Consider the following 21,508-nt stretch of genomic DNA (forward strand, 5'->3'; position numbering starts at 1 on the left):
AAAATGTTCTCCTGGTTCTTTCTGCTCATTTCACTCAACATCAGTTCATATAAGACTTTCCAGATTTTCTGAAGTCTTCCTGTTCATCATCTCTTATAGCACAATAGTATTCCAGTACATCCATATACCACAACTTGTTCAGCCATTTCCCAATTGATGAACATCCCCCTGATTTCCTCTTCTTGGTCATCACAAAAAGAGTTGCTGTAAATATTTTTGTACATGTGGGTCCTTTTCCCATTTTTATGATCTGTTTGGAATATAGTCCTAAAAGCAATATTTCTGGGTCAAAGGATATGCACATTTTTTTAGCCCTTTGGGCATAGCTCCAAACTGTTCTCCAGAATGATTGAATTAGCTCACAGCTCCACCAACAATGAATTAGTGTTTCAACTCTCCCACGTGTTCTCCAACATTTATCATTTTCCTGTTTTGTCATAATAGCCACTCTAATAGGTGTGATGTGGTACCTCAGAGTTGATTTGCATCTCTAATCAATAGTGATTTAGAGAATTTTTCATAGAATTATAGATAACTTTAATTTCTTCCTCTGAAAAAAACTGCCTGTTCATATCCTTTGACTTCTGGCATCATTTCTTGCAGTACAGTAGTATTCCGTCATATATATCATTTTTTTTACCATCACAAAAGAGAGATACTACAAGTATGTTTGTGCATGTGAGTCCTTTTCCTTTTTGATCTTCTTCAGGTATAGACCTAATATGTTATTGCTGGATCAAAGGGTATACACAAGTTTTATAGCTCTCTGGACATAATGTCAAGTTGTTCTCCAGAATGCTTGGACCAATTCACAATTCTACCAATGGTACATTGGTATACTTGTTTTGCCATATCCTCTCCAGAATTTGTCATTTTTCTTTTCTCTTAGCCAATCTGATGGGTATGAGGGAATACCTCAGAGGTGTTTTATTTGCATTTCTCTCATTTTTAGTGATTTAGGCCATTTTTAAAAGTGTAATAATTGTCTTGTAATTGTGTTTATATGGTTCCTGTGTGTCTCTTGGTAGGAAAACTCCCAAGTATTTTATATTGTCTACAGTTATTTCAAATGAATTCCACTTTCTTTCTCTTCCTTCAGAGTTTTGTTGCTAACAGTATAGAAATGCTGGTGATTTGCGTGAGTTTATTTTATATTCTTCAACTCTGATAGTTTTTGTTTAGACTAGTTTTTAATTGATTCTCTAGGATTCTCTAAGTAAACCACCATATCATCTGCAAAAAGTGATAGTTTTGTTTCTTCTTTGCTCATGCTTGTTCCTTCAGTTTCTTTTTCTTGTCTTACTGCTATTGCTAGCATTTCTAGTTTCTCTCCATTACAAGTAATGCTAGCAGTTGAAGCCTGAAGTGATAGTGACTCTGAATACAGAAAAGGAGAAAGATTTAAGGTATGTTGTGGAGGCAAAACTGAGAAGATCTGGCACCTGGTTGAATATGTAAATTGAAGGAGAGGGAGGAGTTGAGGCTAACTCCAAGAGTATGAATCTGTGTGACTGGAAGGATGGCTGTATGTATCCCTAGTAGAAATAGGAAAACTAGATTGGTGGTCTTAGAAGAAAGATCAAAAGTTTAAAATACCTCATTGGACATCAACTTGCAGAATAATAATAGTAGTTCGCATTTATATAGCACCCTAAGGTTTGCAAAGTGTTTTACACATGATATCTCCTTGATTCTCACAATAACCCTTTGAGATAGATCCTGTGTTCTCCATTTTACAGGTTAGGAAAACGGCAGAGAGAAGTTAAGTTACTTGTTTAGGACCACAAAGCTATTAAGTGTTGAAAGCAGGATTTGACCTCAGGTCTTCCTGATTTCGAAAGATAAGTAATGATGTGGAAATAGAACTAAGGAGAGAAACAGAACCAGGAGAAAGCAGTGTCATGAAAAACCACGGATTAGATGATCTAGTAGAAAGAGTAGATGTACAGTGTCAAATTTTGCTGAGAGATCAAAAAGATAGGGAATGAATAAAATGACTTTGGATTTTTACAAAGAAATCATTGGTAACTTTGAAGACTGCTGTTTTAGTTGTGGTGGAGTAAGAAGCCAAATTGTAAAGAGTTGAGAAGTGTTTGAGAAGTAAGGAAGTAAAAGAAAAGAGTGTGGACATTTTTTTTCTTTTTTTTTTTAGGAGTGACCCAGCGGATAAAGAGAGATTATAGAGAGAGTTGATTGGGCGTGGCAAGGGTAGGGCAAACTGCTGAAGAGAGGATGGAATTAAGGGCACCAATAGATGAGTTAACCTTTGCTAGAAGGACTCACCTCTTTCTCCTGTCCTGGAATAAGGAAGAAAGAATAAGAGATTATATTGAAGACATTTGAGGAATAAAATCGGGAAGAAGGGGGGACTCATGACAGATGGTCTCAATTTTCTCAGTGAAGGGAGGCAGAACTGATGGGGAATGTGGAGAGGGTGTTTTGAGGGCAGATTTGGAATAGATGCTTTGGGACGTATGGAAGTTATAGGAAGTCAGTTATGGAAGAGCAAAGCTAATAGTAATAGCTGTCATTTACATAGTGATTTAAGTTTTGCAAACTGCTTTGCAAATATTTTATGTGCTTTTAACAACAACTCTGGGAGTTATCCTCATTTTACAGATGAAGAGACGGAGGCATACAGAGGTTAAGTGACTTGCCCAGGTTCACTGAGCTAGAAAGTATCTGAGGCTAGATTTTAACTCAGGTCTTTCTGACTCCAAGTCCAGCACTCTAGCTACTGTGCTACTTAGCTGAAAGGATTGCTATGAATCAGTGGACCCCATTGACGTTAGGTCACATAAATTTGTGGTAGTCAGCATGGTTTATGGTACATCCTACTGTAGTATTCAGCAACATTCTAATAGGCTCAGAGAAGGTAGATTGTGGGATTATCCACAGTTGGGTAAAAAGAGATGAGTGATGATAGCACAGAGGATATGAGGATAAGGGAAGTTTGAAGTTTGAACCAGTTTAACTAAAGTATCAAAATGTCAAAGGGAGGAAAATATGGCCAGAGCAGAGGAGATGACCTGGGAAAGCAAGAACGTTAGAATCACATAGAAGAATTTTTGAGTTCTGTCTTGTGGAGGTGGAACAGTTGTGGTTGCTGATGAGATCAGGGTATGACAGCTGAACTGATATGATGGTCACTTCACAGGACTGTGGCAAGTCATGGAAGCTGAAACTGAACTGGATTGCCAGGTTGTTTGAAGGAATAGGTACCAACATAGATATTAAGGTTCTCAAAAAGAATAAGTATTGGAGATGAAGTTGAAGAAGGCAGTGAGCTTGGTACTAAATTCCTTGAGAAAAGAGGAGGAATGTCCTGAGGGCTAACAGGTAACTGCTACCAGAATCTGGATCTATCTAAGTGGAGAAAAGTTCATGTAAGAAGTTTTTAAGTGATAGTGGATGAGGAGGATCTGGAAGTGGTGGTGAAACACAAGGAGTCTACACTTGTTTTCCCTGGCTCCATGTGTATATGTAGTGGATCACTGAGGGATGGAGAGACAATGAGAGAAAGTTCTTTTAGTACTAGAGAAAATCATCATTGTGTCATAGATTTAGAGATGGAAGGGACCTTAGAGACCATTGAGTTCAGCCTCTCTTCCCTCCATTTTACAGATGAGAAATCTGAGGCACAAGTTCATACAACTAGTATCTTAAGTCGGGATTTGAATCATAGTCTTTCAGACTCCAAGTCCAGTGCCTTGTAGACAGTGTTGTGTGACCTGGAATGGAATGTTTTTGTTGCTTGGTGGTATTGGTGGTGGTGGTGGTGGTATGTGTCTGTGTATGGATATGTGGTTTTTATTGTTGATGTTGTCGTGGTTTTTTTTTTCTTTTGTGTGTGTGTGTGTGTGTGTGTGTGTGTACCAGGTTTTCGTGATCTCAAGGACATAGAAAATGTGTGAGAGAGGAAGAGATATGGAAGGTCATTTGTTGATAACAAAATGAGGGATTCAGAAGGCACAACTGAAAAAGAGGGCACAATAGGAAGGGAATGTAGTGGGGGATAATGCTGAGGTGGATGGGGATGAGGGAATAGGAAGTTGTAGCAGGGAAAGGAGATTTTCTCCTAGGCATCCTTTAAATTTATATACAAAGGTTTAGAGACAAAGAGAAAGGTTCTTGTCTTCCACAGTTTGGGTGGCCAGGGATGCAGTTTAGGTATCCACATAGCTAGAGGACAGTACTGTAGTATAATTATGTTCATAATGAGATCCTGTTGATGAAAAGGGGGATACATTTATTTTTTTTTTATTTTGTAATGTTTAACAATCACTGCCATACTATTGTGATTTTATCCCCCCCACCTGCCCCCCACTCCCCCCCTCCCTCCCCACGACTGCATACAATTCTGTATAGATTCTACATATACTTTCCTATTGAGTATATTTTCACTATAGTCATGCTATGTAGTCAGACTAAGATAAATGAAAGAAATCGTATAACAAATCAGAACATGATACACAAACACATACACATACACAAACATGATCTGCTACAATATGTGAGTGACTTCCATATTTCTCTCTCTGAGTGTGGCAGGCATTTTGCCTTGAGATCCTCCATTGGGATTTTTTTTTTTTTTTTTTGGTAAGAAGTTCTTGTGTTATTACAAAAATCTAAGTCTACCAGAAAAAACTCTCACACACTGTGGTTGTTGCTGTGCATAAAGTTCTCCTGGTTCTGCTCCTTTCACTCAGCATCAGGTCATATAAGTCCTTCCAGGCCTCTCTGAAGTCTTCTTGTTCATCATTTCTTATGGCACAATAGTACTCCATTACATTCATATACCATAATTTATTCAGCCATTCAGGGGGATACATTTAGGAGGATTTTCTTTGAAAAATAGTATTTAATAAAAAATAAAAAAGTGAAATTCAGGGGGGTAGTTTGTCTGGAAAATTCATCTATTTCACATTCCTAAAATGTGCTGAGTAAATGAGATATTGTGACCTGTCTTCTAAAATGAAGCCTATACAAACTAGACTGTTAGGAAAGTTGCTGTTTTCTCTACTAGTTTAGTGCTATATGGGGCAGCTAGGTAGTGTGGTAGATAAAGTGCCAGCCCTGGACTTACTAGTTGTTTAATCCAGAGCAAGTCACTTAACCCTGTTTGCCTCAGTTTCTTTTCTTTAAAATGAGCTGGAGAAGGAAAGGCATACCACCCCGGTATCTTTGCCAAGAAAATCTCAAATAGGGTCATGGAGAGTTGGACACAATTGAAACGATTCAACCACAGCAACATAGAGCTGTATGTGTCCAAGAAATGTAAGCCTTTCATTTTCATTAGTAATTACAACCCCAATTGCCTCATCCTTGGTCATCTCCAGTCATCCTGATGAATATCTGGTCAGTGGATTCAGATGGCTCTAGAGGAGAAGTAAGGCTGGTGACCCACGCAGCCCTCCCTCAATCAAAACAAAGTCAAGTGCAAGTCATGTCATCATTTCTCTGATGGCATGGTCTTCTTTGGCAACGAAGGACGAACACACACACTTTAAAAATTAAAATGTACTTTTCTGGTAAAAAAAAATACTTTTCTGATTTAATTTCATTATTGAGTTAGTGTTCTGTTTAGTAAAGCATCACTGCTTGGTCAGGGCTTGTGAAAACCCAGTCCTCAGTATTTAGCAAATTATTGAATGATGGGCACTCATTATGGGTGTGTGTGTGTGTGTGTGTGTGTATGTGTGTGTGTGTGTATTATATGGTTTTAATTGAGGTTAATCATGATTACCACAATTAGTGGGACATTAGGTCACTAAATTATTTTACCTTTTAATCCAGACAACTACCACCCCATATTATGTAGCATACAATTAACCTCTTTAAGTTGGTTGTGAGTGTTCTTTTTATTTTTCCAATAAAGTGCTTTAATAATAGAAATGAACATTTAGAACTGTCATTTTCTCTGTAGTATTAAAGCTGAGGTAAGTCTTTGATGTTCTTAAGCTGTGATCGTTGTTAAAATTAGTATATCAGGTGCATGTGATATTCAGTTAAATAAACGTTTCTAAGTGTCTACACTATAAACAGTATTAGTTTTATGAGATTATCATATGCTCTATTATGCAGCATTAGTACTTTATTATAAATATTATAATGGCAGAAAATGTGAATATATATAGCAACATTTCCTATAGAATGTACAAGGTTAGCCTTAAAAAGTATGTATATTTCTGTTCTTCAGTTCCATAGAAATAGAAATTCCTGTAAAAACCTGTGTATGTACCTGTGCACACATGCATACATTTTCTGATGGGACTTCTAATTACTCAAAAACACCCCTATTCTCTTACCTCCATAAATTTCTGTGGAATATAGGTTTCTATTTGCACTAATTCTTCTTGAAAAATTTTTTTAAAAATTGTTGTTGAAAGAATTGTATACATATGTATGTATATGTATATATATGTATACACACACATATATATGTATATATGTTTGAAACACATGTTGGCATCTTGGCATTTTAGGGAACCTATTTACCATCAAAGTTTGAAATAGCCCATGACTGCATTTCAGATTCAATTGAGTACCTTTGATTCTTTTAAATATACAAGGAAATATGTGACTTTATATTCATTGATATTATTTATAGTATTTTTATGAAGCAGTCGTTTCCCTCATCGTTTTCTACTGTCACATTATAAAGTAATAATGCAAATAGTCATTAATAAAAATCAGATTACCCTAATTATAGGCTTTTCTAATTTCCACTATCCTGCATTTAAAGAAAATCAAATATTATTTACATTGATATTCTTTTATAATTTTCATATTGAAGTTTTTAACTTTGCAAACTTAATCTGCGGTGAATTTCCATAATAGTATTTTTGAATCAATAATTCCTGTTTGATTTAATGATATTAGTAAGGTTAGTTTCAGTGTTTTTCATATTTCAATGTATGGTGCATTTTGATTTAGTGGAAAGTATAGGAAAGTTCTAATTGTGGTATTAATAATTTATCTTCTATCATGATAGCATGAAAACTGATAAATTATCATTTTCCATGAAAATTGATGAACTTTAATTGACAAAATTTTTCATGCAATCACCGGTGGAATCTAAACTCATTAAGAGAAGAGACTATTTTCATTTTTGTCTTTATATTCTCAAGCAAGATTCCTGTCACATGGTAGCGCCTTAACAAATTGAACTGAGTGGAACTTGCTGTGTGACCTTTGATAAATCATTTGGATATTCTGGATCTAAGTTTCCTCATGTGTAAAATGAAAGTTGGACTACATCAATGATTTGAAGTTCTTAGTACTGTACGTATTCAAACATTATTCATTGATACAAACACACTTGTGGTAGTATTATACATCTGGGATTTTACTTGAAAGGTAGCATGACGATGGATAAAGAGATGATTTGGGAGTTAGGAATACTTAGGTTGAAGTTCTGAAATAAACTGGTTGTGACTCTGTGCAAGTTACTTAACCTTTTGGTACCCCAGATATCTTTCAAAGGCTTTAAATTGCAGAACAGTTGATGATCTTCTTTGGTTAAAGGAATTATTTCACCTGAAATTCTCTGTACAAGTGAAACTTCAGGTATGGATAGAAAAAAAATTATCATCTAACTGAATGGTAAATTATACTTTAGTTTCTGAATATTCATTAGATCAATTATCTATAAAATGTTATTTTTGAGTCTTTTAAAATTATTATACCCTATCATTATTACTTTGATATCTTCCATCTCTAATAAGAATGGTTCTGCCTCTGGGTACACACATGAATTAAATTTAAATTTTTTCACGATACCACTTTAAGATAATTGGGAGTACCCTACATTTTCATGAAACTAAGGATGTCATTTGTGACTTCAAGGAAAAATTTTTCTGTGTTCCTAAGTGACATATAGATTTTTTTAAAATATCAAATTAAGACCACTCGAAGACAAAGTAATTTTAAAATTCTATGCATTTATTAGCATTTTGCAGACATTAAATGTCAACTGCACTAGTTAGTACATCTTTTGAATGATCAACAAATACTTACAAAATTCTGAAGTTTCCTAAATTTTCTCCATGCTCAAACACAGAAATAACATAATATGTCTGTTTCAAGCATCTCTTCCAATTTTTCCTTTGGTCTGCAAATGGATATGAGAATTTTATGCCACAGAGAGGGGAGAGGGGAGAGACTGAGAGAGACAGAGAGAGAGCACTAGAGGAAATGAAAATTTTCATCTTTATACTGGAAAAATTAATAACTAGCAGTTTAAACTATGATGTCATGATTAGTGAGTGTTTATATGATCACAGTGCATCATCAGAAAGTACTTCTCGAAGTGTTCCTTGATAGATTCTTTCTTATATTTTGTTATACTTCATGAAGCTAAATAGGCCATTATGGAATTCCTCAACACTATCATATGGTGCTATACTTTTCTTTGAAACCTTTGTTCTTGAACAGCCTTAAACTTAAGTTGTATATTTTCCAAACATGCCAATTTAAAAATAGTATTATTTGGAATATTGCTTGATTTCTAGAATTGTAGGGAAAATTTAGTAGTCTGCATAAGTCATTCAGTTGCTCTCAGAAGCCAGTTGTTGTTAATGAAAAATGAATAACAGACCACCTCAAATTTGAAATATAAATACAGTGCCTTAAAACTTTTAGATCCTTTTCTAGTGAGGTATTAAAAATATTTTGTAATAAGTATAGAAATCTGTTTAAAAAATACAAGCATGTTGGGAGGCTCATAATTTTTATTATTTTCATTCATCTTATCGTGGAAAGAGCTAGGGAGTGCCAGTTCCCGAAATCCTACAACACTTAATACTTTTTGAGTTAAAGTTGAATTAAAAAATATGAGTCACCCTTTGACTCCATGTAAGAATCTCATAGAATCATAAAACTGGAAAAGACCATGTAAGTTCAGTCCCTTCATTTTATATTTGAAGAAACTCTGACGATGAAAGTGGTATAATTTGCAGGAGCTCTTATATGTATTTGGAAACCTGGGCAAGACATTTCAATTCATCGGATCCTAGATTTAGAGTTGGACTTTAGAAGTCATTTAAATTTAGCATCCTCCTTTGAAAGATGAGAAAACTGAGTCAGGGCTCTTGGGGAATTAGCCAAGGCCACACACATAGCACATGACAAAGCTGTAATTCAAATCCAGGTATTCTAACTCTAAACCCATCATACCTTCAATTCAAATCAGTAGACATATTCTAAAATTCTACTGTGTGCTAGGTATTATGCTAGATGTTGGGAGATACAAGGATAAAAATCAATCATCAAGCAATCATTGAGCACCTGCTATGTTTCAGAAACCATACTAGAGCCACAGAATACAGAGACAAAAATGAGAGTCCCTACCTTCAAGAAGCTTATCCTCTCTCAATTGAAATAATGTACACACTCAGAAGTAAATAGAAAGTATATGCAAAGAAATTGAAAATAATTTAGTGTAGGGGGCTGGTAGGACCAGGATAAGCCCCCTATAGGATGTGGCACTTGAGCTGGGTTTTGGGGGGAGCTAGGGAGTGAAAGAGGCAGCTATAAGGACTAAGGTCATTCCAAGTCAGGGAGGTGGGTAAGGCAGGAGAAACTTGGGTAAAGGGCTAGAGATGGGAGATGGAATGTTATATATGAGAAAAATTCATATGTTGGCTTGACTGAAGTATAAAGTACAAGAAGGGGAATAATATATTACAAGCCTGGACAGCTAGACTGGAGCCTATTATGAAAGAATTTAAATGTTGAACAGGGGAGTTTATATTTTATCTTAGAGGCAGTAGGAGAACATGGAACTTTTAAAGTAGGGGAATGACATGGTTACACCAGTGCTTTAGAAATATATCTTTTGCAGATGTGTGGAGAGCTAGGTTGGAGAGGAGAGAGACTTGAGGCAGGCAGAATGATTGAAAGGCTGTGGCAGTAGTTCAGACTAGAGGAAATGTGGGCCTGAACTAGGATATGACCATGTGAATGAAAAGAAGGGGATTGATTCTAAAGATGTTATTTGCTTTATCACTTCTAGGTCTGTATCCCAAAGAGATCCTAAAAACTGGAAAAAGACCCACATGTACAAAAATATTTATAGCAACTTTTTATGGTGGCAAAAGAATTGGAAATTGAGGGAATGCCCCATCAATTGGGGAATGGTTGAACAAGTTGTGGTATATGAATGTAATGGAATACTGTTGTGCAAACCTGGAAAGACTTATATGAATTGATGCTGAGTGAAATGAGCAGAACCAGTAGAACATTGTACATAACAACAGCCATATTGTTTGATGACTGACGTTGATAGACTTAGCTCTTCGCAGCAATACAAGGATCTAAGACGATTTCAGAACGGAGTTGGAAATGGAAAATGCTGTCCATATTCAGAGAAAGAGCTTTGGACTGTGAATGCAGATGAAAGCACACTATTTGCTCTCCTTTTCTTTTGTTGTTTTGTTTTGTTTCTTCTTTCTCATGGTTCCTCCCATTAGTTCTAATTCTTACATCTTTTATATCTCAGAATCTTATGGAAATGAATGTTCAAAACTAAATATAAATAAATTAATTATATTTTTAAAAAGCCAAAAAAGAAATGTTATTTGCTTTTTTTTTTTTATAGAATTACTAGCATTATTAGCATTTGTTACAACTGCTTACTATATGCTAAGCACTGGGGATAGAAATAAAAAAAACTAAGACAGTCCCATGTGCTCAGTGAGCTGAAGACAATACACTAGAAGAATAGCATCGGCAACTTGGTTGAGATATTTTGGATGAGAAAATTACAGAGTAGTGAGTAGGGCATTTGGGAAATAGAATGATATACCCTATCCAGGAACTATAGCTGAGTGTTATTGATTTAGTTCATGTTTCTAGAAGCATACATGAGTGATTACAAGTAGGGAATGTTAGCAAAGAAACGTTCAGAGAGTGAAGGATTAGTGAGGCATGTGAGAGGTTCACAGAATAGTGATTCTGGAGTGGTGTTCACCATTCAGGACAGTAGAACCATAGGTTAGAAGTTCCTTAAGGTGGGCAAAGAGGCTGTGAAAGAGATTTCCAGAAAGTGGAGAGTCTTTTGATTCATTTATAAATTGGATTTAAGTGAGGCAGAGTTGCATGAAGTCATTAGCCTCATTCTCTCCTCCAAAGTCATCATCGTCCAGTAGCAGGACAGAATCAAGATGACTGGTGTTGGCTTAAGATGCAGTGAATGACCTTGGTGGGCTCACCAAGCTCTATGCAGTCCACATTACATGCTTCAGCTGCTTTCATGGCTGTTGGAACAAATTGTTCTCACCTGCCCATTCTACCAGGCAAAGTCTTCACATACTTGGAGTAGACACCCCCCTAACTCATCAATGGGTTTGAGACACTTTAGTTGCCTTCAGCCTGGGTTAGCTGTCTGCTAAAATGGTTTACTGAAGTATAGCCACTGTGCATGCTACAGCTTCTTGAAGCCACAGGTGAGAGTTGGATGGAACAGGTGAACACCAAAGATGGAAAGCATCCCTGAAAAGGGCTTGGCAGCCATCACACCAGAGATACTAGTCTTCCTTGAACACACTCTGAATTTTCCTGAAAATTTCCTGAAATTTCCTGAAAACCATACAGAAGCAGTCATCAGTCAGGACAGCAGGGTCCCAGAACAGTGAGATAGTTGACTGTGAAATAAACAGTGAAGGGAGGTAAGTTGGATTGGAGTTTTCTAAAATAGTGTATTAAAGCAGCGACATGGCTATATTTTACCTCGACATCAGCAAAGCACTTGATAAAGTATCTCATACTATTCTTGTAGAGAACATGGAGAGATGTGGACTATATGATAATACAGTTACTTGGATTTAGAACTGGTTAAGTGCTGGACTCAAAGATCAGTCATTAATAGTTTTATGTCAGCTTGTTTGGAGGACTTCAGTAGACTCCTCCAAGGAACTGTGTTTCATCTTACGCTGTTTAATAGTTTTATCTGTGGCTTGGATAAGGCCGTAGTTAGTATGCTCATCAAATTTGCAGATGATACAAAACTGGGAGAGCTCGCTAACACACTGAGAACAGAGTTGGGATCCAAAAGTCTTGACATAGTAAAGCATTGGGCTGAAATTTAAAAAGATGATATTAGGGATAAATGTGAAGTCTTTTACTTATTCAGAAAATCAAGTTTAGAAGAGTGGGAAAAGATTCAGTGACTCTGCCTTTCTGGCTTTTCCATGAACAGGACAAACATTTCTTGCCTTTTGGCATTTTCTCTGGCTGCCCCAGTGCCTGGAACTCTCTTCCTCCTCTCTGCCTACTGACCTCCCTAGAATTTATTAAGTTCCAGTTAAATACTATTGTGCTATAAGGAATGATGAACAGGAAGACTTCAGAGAGGCCTGGGAAGACTTATATGATCTGATGGTGAGTGAAAGGAGCAGAACCACAAGAACTTTGTACACAGCAACAATCAGAGCATATGAGGAATTTTTCTGGTAGACCTAGAACTTCATTGCAATGCAAAGACTTAAACAATTCCCAATGGTCTCTTAAGGCAAAATGCCTTCCACATCCAGAGAAAGAATTATGGAATTCAGTTGCAGAATGTAGCAGATCACTTTCTTTTGTGTTATGTTTTGTGTTATGTGTTATGTTGTGTTATGTTATGTGTTATGTTTCTTATGTTTTATGATTTCTCTCATTCATTTTAATTCTATGCAACATGACTAAGGTGAAAATGTATTCAATAGGAATGTATATGTAAAACCTATATAAAATTATATGCTATCTCAGGAAGGCAGGGGGAGGGAGGGGTGAAAGAGGGAGAAAAGGGAAGAAACTCTTAAGTTATATGGAAGTGATGGCAGAACACTGAAAGCAAATAAAATAATAAATATCCAGTTTAAAAAAATGCCTTCCTTCTGTTATTTCCTATTTTTCCTGTGTATAACTTGCTTTGCATATATTTGTTTGCATGTTGTCTCCTTCATAAGACCATAAACTTCTTGAGGGTAAGGACTGTCTTTGAACCTCTTTTTGTGTCCTCTGTACTTATTACAGGACCTGGCACATTGTAGGTAACCTAATAAATGTTGATTTATTATTGATTAGTTGATGGTTCTATGCTAATTTGTCTTTTTAAAAAAGGCTGTACCTCCTCATCCTATGGGATTCTTATACATGGTTTCCCATAAATATTTTTAAAGAATATATCCAAAGCACTGGAAGTCTTACTCTTGTTCTAGTATACTTGGGTTATGAGTGTATTTTTTGTTTGAAAGAAATCCTGTTTGCATTGTAGCTAAACATTCTGATAGTTTATGTGAGCTGTGGTATACTCCCTTTGTAGGATCCATCACTGACATTGAGGCTCAGAGCTTGAATACACTCCTGTGCACATGAGACACTGATCTGTCCTACGTCTTCTAGTACCTTTGGTTTATATTCCCAGAATATATATCTGAGCTTTGGAGTTACAAATATAGCCAGAAATCTGGGACTGATTCTTGACTGGTTGCAGTGATCCAAAGAACCTTCCACTTCATCTACTGTTTTTACTTTACCTTTACTTTTGATTTTAGGGTAGAGGTGGCCTAGTTTAGCTTGTGATTTCCCTGAACTCCTCTTCACATTTTTCCTGATAAGAGTATTTGGGAAGAACCTGGAATTTTTTCTGTTTTGTTTTTTAGATCAGAGGCATTTCAAGATTGCATTTGACTGAATAGATAATTGATAGGAGCCAGAATCCCTGTAATTCAAAACCAGTTAGTGCTGAGCATGTGGTCTTTCCAGCACCCTGAAGGATTTGACTGGAGAAGTATGTGGAGTAGGAAGAGCCCTGGACTCAAGGCACTTGACCTCACTTGGGTTTTGGTTTCTTTCTGTGTAAAATGATGGGATTAGACTAGTTGATTTATCAATTCCCTTTCAACACTAAAAATTTGTGATTTATGAAAGGTTATCATGAAATGTTTTGGCTAGACTTTTTTAGTGACCTCTAGTGTACATTAAAATTACTTGGGACCATATATGTGCATTGCTATTCTTTTATAGACTATTCAGTAAGTAATGTAGATATTTGAAAGAATTCAGTGCTAATGTCTTGTACTTGAATGTATTTTTTAATATCCTGTTGTATTTCTTTTAAAAAAATAGCAGAGGGGAGCCAAGATGGCGTAGTAGAAAGACGCACATACACATAGCTCCGAACCCACAACCCATAGAACAACTACAAAGAAGTAACTCACGGCGAATTCTGCACCCAGAGGCCACAGAACATTGGAGCGAGGGAGATTTCTGTTCCGGAGAGACCTGCAAACCTCTCGTAAAAGGTCCTTCGTGCTGCGGACTGGGCGCCGGGACTGGGAGCTGAGTACAGCCCTGCCGTGGCCGCGGCACCGAGAGGAACAGATCCGAGCGGGCTTCAGGGACGGGATCTCCAGCGGCCGCACAAGTACCTCCACCCACAGGTGACGGGGGTCGGTGAGAGAGTCCCTTTGGCGGGTCGAGGGGGGAGTGGGGTGCCCCCATGGCTCGGGCCCCCTCGGGAGACAGAAGCTGAGGGGCAGCGGCAGACCAGGGCTCTCCAAGCAGGCAGGAGCCTGGATCCATTGTTGAAGGTCTGTGCATGAACTCCCTGAGGGAACTGAGCCTGAGAGGCAGCCCTGCCCTCACTTGAGCATCTGAATTTAATCTCACACTGAATAGCAGCCCTGCCCCCACCCAAAGCCCTGAGGCTGGAAGCAGCATTTGAATCTCAGACCCCAAACACTGGCTGGGAGGATCAGGAGGTGAGGTGGGTGTGAGGAAAATATTCAGAGGTCAAGTCACTGGCTGGGAAAATGCCCAGAAAAGGGAAAAGAAATAAGACTATAGAAGGTTACTTTCTTGGTGAACAGGCTTTTCCTCCCTTCCTTTCTGATGAGGAAGAACAATGCTTACCATCAGGCAAAGACACAGAAATCAAGGCTTCTGTATCTCAGCCCACCCAATGGGCTCAGGCCATGGAAGAGCTCAAAAAGAATTTTGAAAATCAAGTTAGAGAGGTGGAAGAAAAACTGGGAAGAGAAATGAGAGGGATGAAAGAGAAGCATGAAAAGCAGATCAGCTCCCTGCTAAAGGAGAACCAAAAAAATGTTGAAGAAATTAACACCTTGAAAACTAGCCTAACTCAACTGGCAAAAGAGGTTCAAAAAGCCAATGAGGAGAAGAATGCTTTCAAAAGCAGAATTAGCCAAATGGAAAAGGAGATTCAAAAGCTCACTGAAGAAAATAGTTCTTTCAAAATTAGAATGGCACAGATGGAGGCTAAGGACTTTATGAGAAAGCAAGAAATCACAGAACAAAGCCAGAGGAATGGAAAAATGGAAGATAATGTGAAATATCTCATTGGAAAAACAACTGACCTTGAAAATAGATCCAGGAGAGATAATTTAAAAATTATGGGACTACCTGAAAGCCATGATCAAAAGAAGAGCCTAGACATCATCTTTCATGAAATTATCAATGAAAACTGCCCTGAGATTCTAGAACCAGAGGGCAAAATAAATATTCAAAGAATCCACAGAACACCGCATAAAAGAGATCCAAAAAGAGAAACTCCTAGGAACATTGTGGCCAAATTCCAGAACTCCCAGGTGAAAGAGAAAATATTGCAAGCAGCTAGAAAGAAACAATTCAAGTATTGTGGAAATACAATCAGGATAACACAAGATCTAGCAGCTTCTACATTAAGGGATCGAAGGGCATGGAATAGGATATTCCAGAAGTCAAAGGAACTAGGACTAAAACCAAGAATCACCTACCCAGCAAAACTGAGTATAATACTTCAGGGGAAAAATTGGTCTTTCAATGAAATAGAGGATTTTCAAGCATTCTTGATGAAAAGACCAGAGCTAAAAAGAAAATTTGACTTCCAAACACAAGAATGAAGAGAACCATGAAAAGGTGAACAGCAAAGAGAAGTCATAAGGGACTTACTAAAGTTGAACTGTTTACATTCCTACATGGAAAGACAATATTTGTAACTCTTGAAACATTTCAGTATCTGGGTACTGGGTGGGATTACACACACACACATGCACACACGCACACACACATAGAGACAGAGTGAATTGAAGAGGATGGGATCATATCTTAAAAAAAATGAAATCAAGCAGTGAGAGAGAAAGATATTGGGAGGAGAAAGGGAGAATTGAATGGGGCAAATTATCTCTCATAAAAGAGGCAAGCAAAAGACTCATTAGTGGAGGGATAAAGAGGGGAGGTGAGAGAAAAACATGAAGTCTACTCTCATCACATTCCACTAAAGGAAAGAATAAAATGCCTACTCATTTTGGTATGAAAACCTATCTTACAATACAGGAAAGTGGAGGATAAGGGGATAAGCAGAGTGGGGGGGGATGATAGAAGGGAGGGCATGGGGAGGAGAGTGCAATTTGAGGTCAACACTCATGGGGAGGGATAGGATCAAAAGAGAATAGAAGTAATGGGGAACAGGATAGGATGGAGAGAAATATAGTTAGTCCTATACAACACAACTATTATGGAAGTCATTTGCAAAACTACACAGATTTGGCCTATATTGAATTGCTTGCCTTCCAAAGGGAAGGGGTGGAGAGGGAGGGAGCTAAAGAAGTTGGAACTCAAAGTGTTAGGATCAACTGTAATGTTCTTACCACTAGGAAATAAGAAATACAGGTAAAGGGGTATAGAAAGCTATCTGGCCCTACAGGACAAAAGAGAAGACAGAGACAAGGGCAGAGAGGGATGATAGAAGAGAGAGCAGATTGGTCATAGGGGCAATTAGAATGCTTGGCGTTTGGGGGGGGAGGGGATAAAAGGGGAGAAAATTTGTAACCCAAAATTTTGTGAAAATGAATGTTAAAAGCTAAATAAAAAAAAAATGTCAATAATTAAAAAAAAAAATAGCAGAGGCTTTTTATTTAGGTGGCTGTTTGTTTTAGCTAGGTAAAGTTCTGAAAATAATTTAGACACATGATTAACTGATTTATGATGTACAACATAGAACACTGCTTAATAGTGTCAAAAAGATAATTAAATCACCACTCAGTGTGATCATATTACACAAATAGGGCATAATTCTCCACCTCAGTTATATTTTTGTATTCTCCATTGTCAAGAATTGGTCTATATGCATTAATTAAAGTGGCACACTAATTTACTAATCTCCCATTAATAGTTTTCTTTCCTGCAGTGTTACAACATCTTTTATTAAAGCAACATAAATTTCTGATTCTGTTAAAAAAGTTATTGTAGAAACTCTGGCTCTAGTTCATATTGGCCAAGTTCCCAAGCTTTTTGTATTTATCTATTTTAGCTTTACTGAATTATTTCTTGTTTATAAATTAATAATATTCTTTCTAGGAAATACTTATAACAGATTTACTCATCTGACAACATATAAAACATATTTGAATAGGCATAGCTAACGAAGTCCCATTTTAAAAATTATTTGATTTGTCCCGTCTTTTCTAACTCAAAATATACTAAAATTCTGTACGCATAGCTAGTATATCACCGTCATTATTTATTACTTCCTTTCAGTGAGGTTTTCTGATTGTTCCATTCCTTGTATACTTCATTTAAAACATTAAAGTCAAGTCTGTCTTTTGACTTTGATTCACAACTCTCTTCCCATGTAAACTTTCATAGCATAGTTGGTGTGTTTAAATTGACATATTTATATATATCTTTAAATAGAACCAAATCATTTCATACCTTTCTTTAAAATGTATTTTTATCTTTTTAAAAATTCTGAACTTAACAAGTAAAATGAGCATTTCAGTATATAAAGTAGAACATAAAAAAGATTGTACATAAAACTACAAATATCCGTTATCTATCACTTAGATTTCCTTTTGAGCATATGATAAATTGAGCATATAGCTTTCAAAACTGTCTTGTATGTTTTTTTCCTGTCGACTTTCCTTCTATTTTCTTCTGGTTTTTTTTTTTTTTTAACACTTCAGTGACCCTCTTTTCTTTCGTTTTGGCAGCCCTATTACCTATCCCTCCCCTCCTTAACCCCCATTGGAAAAAAAGACAAAACATTCTTAGCAAACATGCATAATCAAGAAAAATATTTGTACGATGGCCATTTTCAAACAAACATACATGCATGTATACACAACATGTATATGTAAATATGTATATGTAAATACTATATGTATATGTAAATTCTGTACTTTGAATTTATTAACTGTCAGGAGGTTGATGGCATCCTTCATCATTATTCTCCAGAATTCTGAATGATCATATAATTGGTCAGAATTCTTAAGTTTTTCAGAAATGATCCAATGTGTTTTTCCTTAAATTTCAATATTACTAGTTGGTCTGTTGTCCTTCCTTGGTCTTTGTTGGAACAGTTGCATACACAATCTGGTCTGTACTGCTACCTCCTATTCTACTATCTTTACAAATTCCTCTGTATTTCTGTGACACTGCTCTTTCTTAGCTTTCTTTCTGCCTCTTTGGCTACTACTTCTTAATCTCCTTTGGTTATTCTTCATTCATGTTTTATCCACTAACTGTGGCTGTCCTTTTCTGGGCCCTCAAGCAGCTAGAACCTCCCCCTGTTAGCTTATCTTCCATATATATGTTACCTCTCCCCTCTGATTGGAGGGCTGGAGAGCAGAGCAATAAACTCCTCCAGAGGGCACAGAATTTTCAGAACTTTCTAGTTTCTAACTTTCCATTTTCCATCAGCTCCTCCACTTGGTTTTCCCTTCACATAACATAGCACCTCTGCTACTCCTTCCATCGCCCCTTTTGTGTGTTCTCTTCCCCTCCCTCTGTTAGATTGTAAGCTCTTTGACGGCAGGAACTTGAGACTTTCTTACTTGTTGTTTAACACTATACTTGGTATGTAGTGGGCACTTAATATATGTCTATTGAATAAAAATTATTGAATTGAATATAGTTATTTATTTGCATAATGTCATCTTCATTAAAATGTAAACTCCAGGTCCAGGACAGTTTTTGTTTTTCATTGTAACCCCAGACTTAGCCAGGGCCTGGCACAGCTCAAATGCTTAATAAATGCTTATTGATTGATTGATTGATTTGTCAGAGGAACCAAGGAACCTGAAAAGAAACTCTCAGACAAGTAAATAGGAGAACCAACTGTTCTAGAACAGTGTCACAAAAACCTAGAGAGGAGAAAGTATCCAGGACTGTTGTGAAAAGTGTCATATGCTGCTGAAAAGATGAGAAATAAGACAAATATTTGGTAATTATGAGATCACTGGAAATTTTGGAGAAAGAGTTTTCAGTTGAATGATGAAATTGGAAACCAAATTGAAAGTGGTTGAGAAAAACAACACAATTCATAAATTATCTATGACAGTTTTTGCTGCAGTGATATATGTTGTTTAAATTCCATGTAACATTGGAGTGAAAACTCCTTGAGTATAGGGCACTTGTTTTAAATTAAATGTGCAGTTGTCAGTATCCACTGAAGTGCTTTGAATAAGATTGCTGTACAACAAATCTTAACTGTTTGATCATTAGATAATCAAGAACACTTTTTCTATTATCTGAATGTCAGGTGTACATGTTTTTGTTGAATGTGTTCTTCTATTCACAGTGCATTGAATTGATCTTAATTTTCTTTCTATTTAACAGATCACTCTATCTACAACTTCATCGCTAGTTCCCTTGCAGCATGTCTCGATCACGACAACCGCCACTTGTAACAGGCATCTCTCCAAATGAAGGTATCTCATGGACAAAGGTTACAATCAGAGGAGAAAACTTAGGAACTGGGCCAACTGACCTCATAGGTAGGTTGAAAAGAGTTCTTTTAACTTTTGTGGGGAGTAAACTTGTATGTGTTATGTTGAATAGATGAAAAGAGAGATTTTATTTAAAATCATGTGAGAGTTGTCTCTAGAGGGTGATCTGGAATGAAAATGAAAAATTATTGCTTACCTAATTCATTATTATAGTCATATGAGTTTGTTAAATCATAAGCCTCATATGCCATCACTCATCCATTTCTGTTTATTCCTTCTTAATGTCTCTAAGATTTAGTATTTCCTCTCTGTTTCCAGAGCCCCTGTCCTAACTCAGACTTTTATTACTTTATCAAAGCAAAATCTTTGATATCCCTGAATTTGGTTGCCTCAAACACTTATTAGCTGTATGATCTTAGGCAAGCCACCTAACCTCTATTTGCCGCAGTTACCCTTAACTGTGAAGATGGGGATAATAATATCACCAACCTCTTGTGGTTGTGGCTAATGATCTTAGCTAGCTGATATAGTGGATGGAGTGCTGGGCAGTGAGTCGGGAAGACTCATCTTCCTGAGTCCAGATTTTTGCCTCGGTTTCCTCTTCTGTACAATGAGCTGGAGAAGGAAATGGCAAACTGCTCCAGTACCTTTGCCAAGAATGGGGTCATGAAGAGTAGGACATGACTGAAAAATGACTGAACAACAACAGCAGCAATAAGGAGGTGTATTTGTAAAGTACTTAGCATAGTGCCCAGCACATAATAAGCATTATATGAATGTTATTTATTATTATTGTTATTATTACAAATTATACTGCATACCCTTATCTCATTTGGACTTCAGCAACCCTGTTGAGATATAGGTTTTATTATCCCTGTTTTACACATGAAGAAACTCAGGCTCTGAGAGGTTAAATGACTTACCATAGCATGGTCACATAGTTAGCAAGTGGCAAGAGTCTGAATTTAAACCAAGGTCTTCCTGATTATTAATCTAACTCTCTATCTACTATAATACTGTTTAGTATGGATGTTATCCCTGGATAGTCAATTCCGTAGGGGAAGGAACTTTGGATTCAGTCAAAAGACCATTGAATTCTCCTGGTTTTTTGTCTTTTCTGTCTCATCATTCTTCTTTGTATCCTTTGCCATTTTATTGTCATATTATTTCCCATTTCCCAAGGGCAACTATTCCCGAAGTTCTAGCATCAGCTTACTTCTCTCCTCTTTCTACACTCTCTCCTTTGTTGATCTCATCCATTCCTTATGGATTCAGTTATCATTTCTATACATTTTGCTTCCTCGTATTCTCTCTCTCTTTCTCCTCTCTTTCTCTCTCGTTGTGCATTGGATAGACCACTGGACTTGGAGTCAGGAAGGCCTGAGTTTAAATCCAGCCTCAGATTACTTACTGGTCGTGTGACTCTGTGTAAATCACTTGACCTCTATCTGCCTCAATTTCCTTAGCTTTCAGATGGGGATAATAACAGCCCATTCCTCGCAGGATTATTATAAGGATCAAATGAGATAAAGTGTTTAGAAGACTGCCTCACACATAGTTGTTGTTTAGTGGTTTCAGCCCCATCAGCTCTTTGTGACTCCGTTTGGGGTTTTCTTGACAAAGTCAACAAACATTTATTAAGTGCCTGTTGTATACCAGGCTCTGTGCTAAGCATTGGGAATACAAAGAAAGGCAAAAAGCAATCTTTGCATTCAAGGAGTTCAAAGTGTAATCATGGGTACAAATACACTGTATGTAGGATAAATTGGAGATTATAAAGAAAGGCCCTAGAATTA

General features: G+C 36.9%; 1 protein-coding gene across 7 annotated transcripts in view; it reads left to right on the forward strand.

Annotated features, from left to right (window-relative positions):
- EXOC2 (exocyst complex component 2) overlaps positions 1-21,508 on the forward strand; it is a 250,636-nt gene that overhangs the window by 24,564 nt on the left and 204,564 nt on the right. For 6 of the 7 annotated variants that reach the window (XR_011965863.1, XR_011965864.1, XM_072603658.1 and 3 more), the window contains exon 2: positions 19,603-19,760. Coding sequence is in view for 5 of the 7 variants with exons in the window: in XM_072603658.1 (XP_072459759.1) it covers positions 19,643-19,760 (118 nt within the window). In the remaining 2 variants the exon portion in view is untranslated. Of the gene's footprint in view, positions 1-14,112; positions 14,427-19,602; positions 19,761-21,508 lie in introns of all 7 variants that reach the window. The other variant, XM_072603657.1, reaches the window with a different exon arrangement.

This window comes from Notamacropus eugenii, chromosome 4, assembly GCF_028372415.1.
Source record: "Notamacropus eugenii isolate mMacEug1 chromosome 4, mMacEug1.pri_v2, whole genome shotgun sequence".
NCBI classification, from domain to species: Eukaryota; Metazoa; Chordata; class Mammalia; order Diprotodontia; family Macropodidae; genus Notamacropus; species Notamacropus eugenii.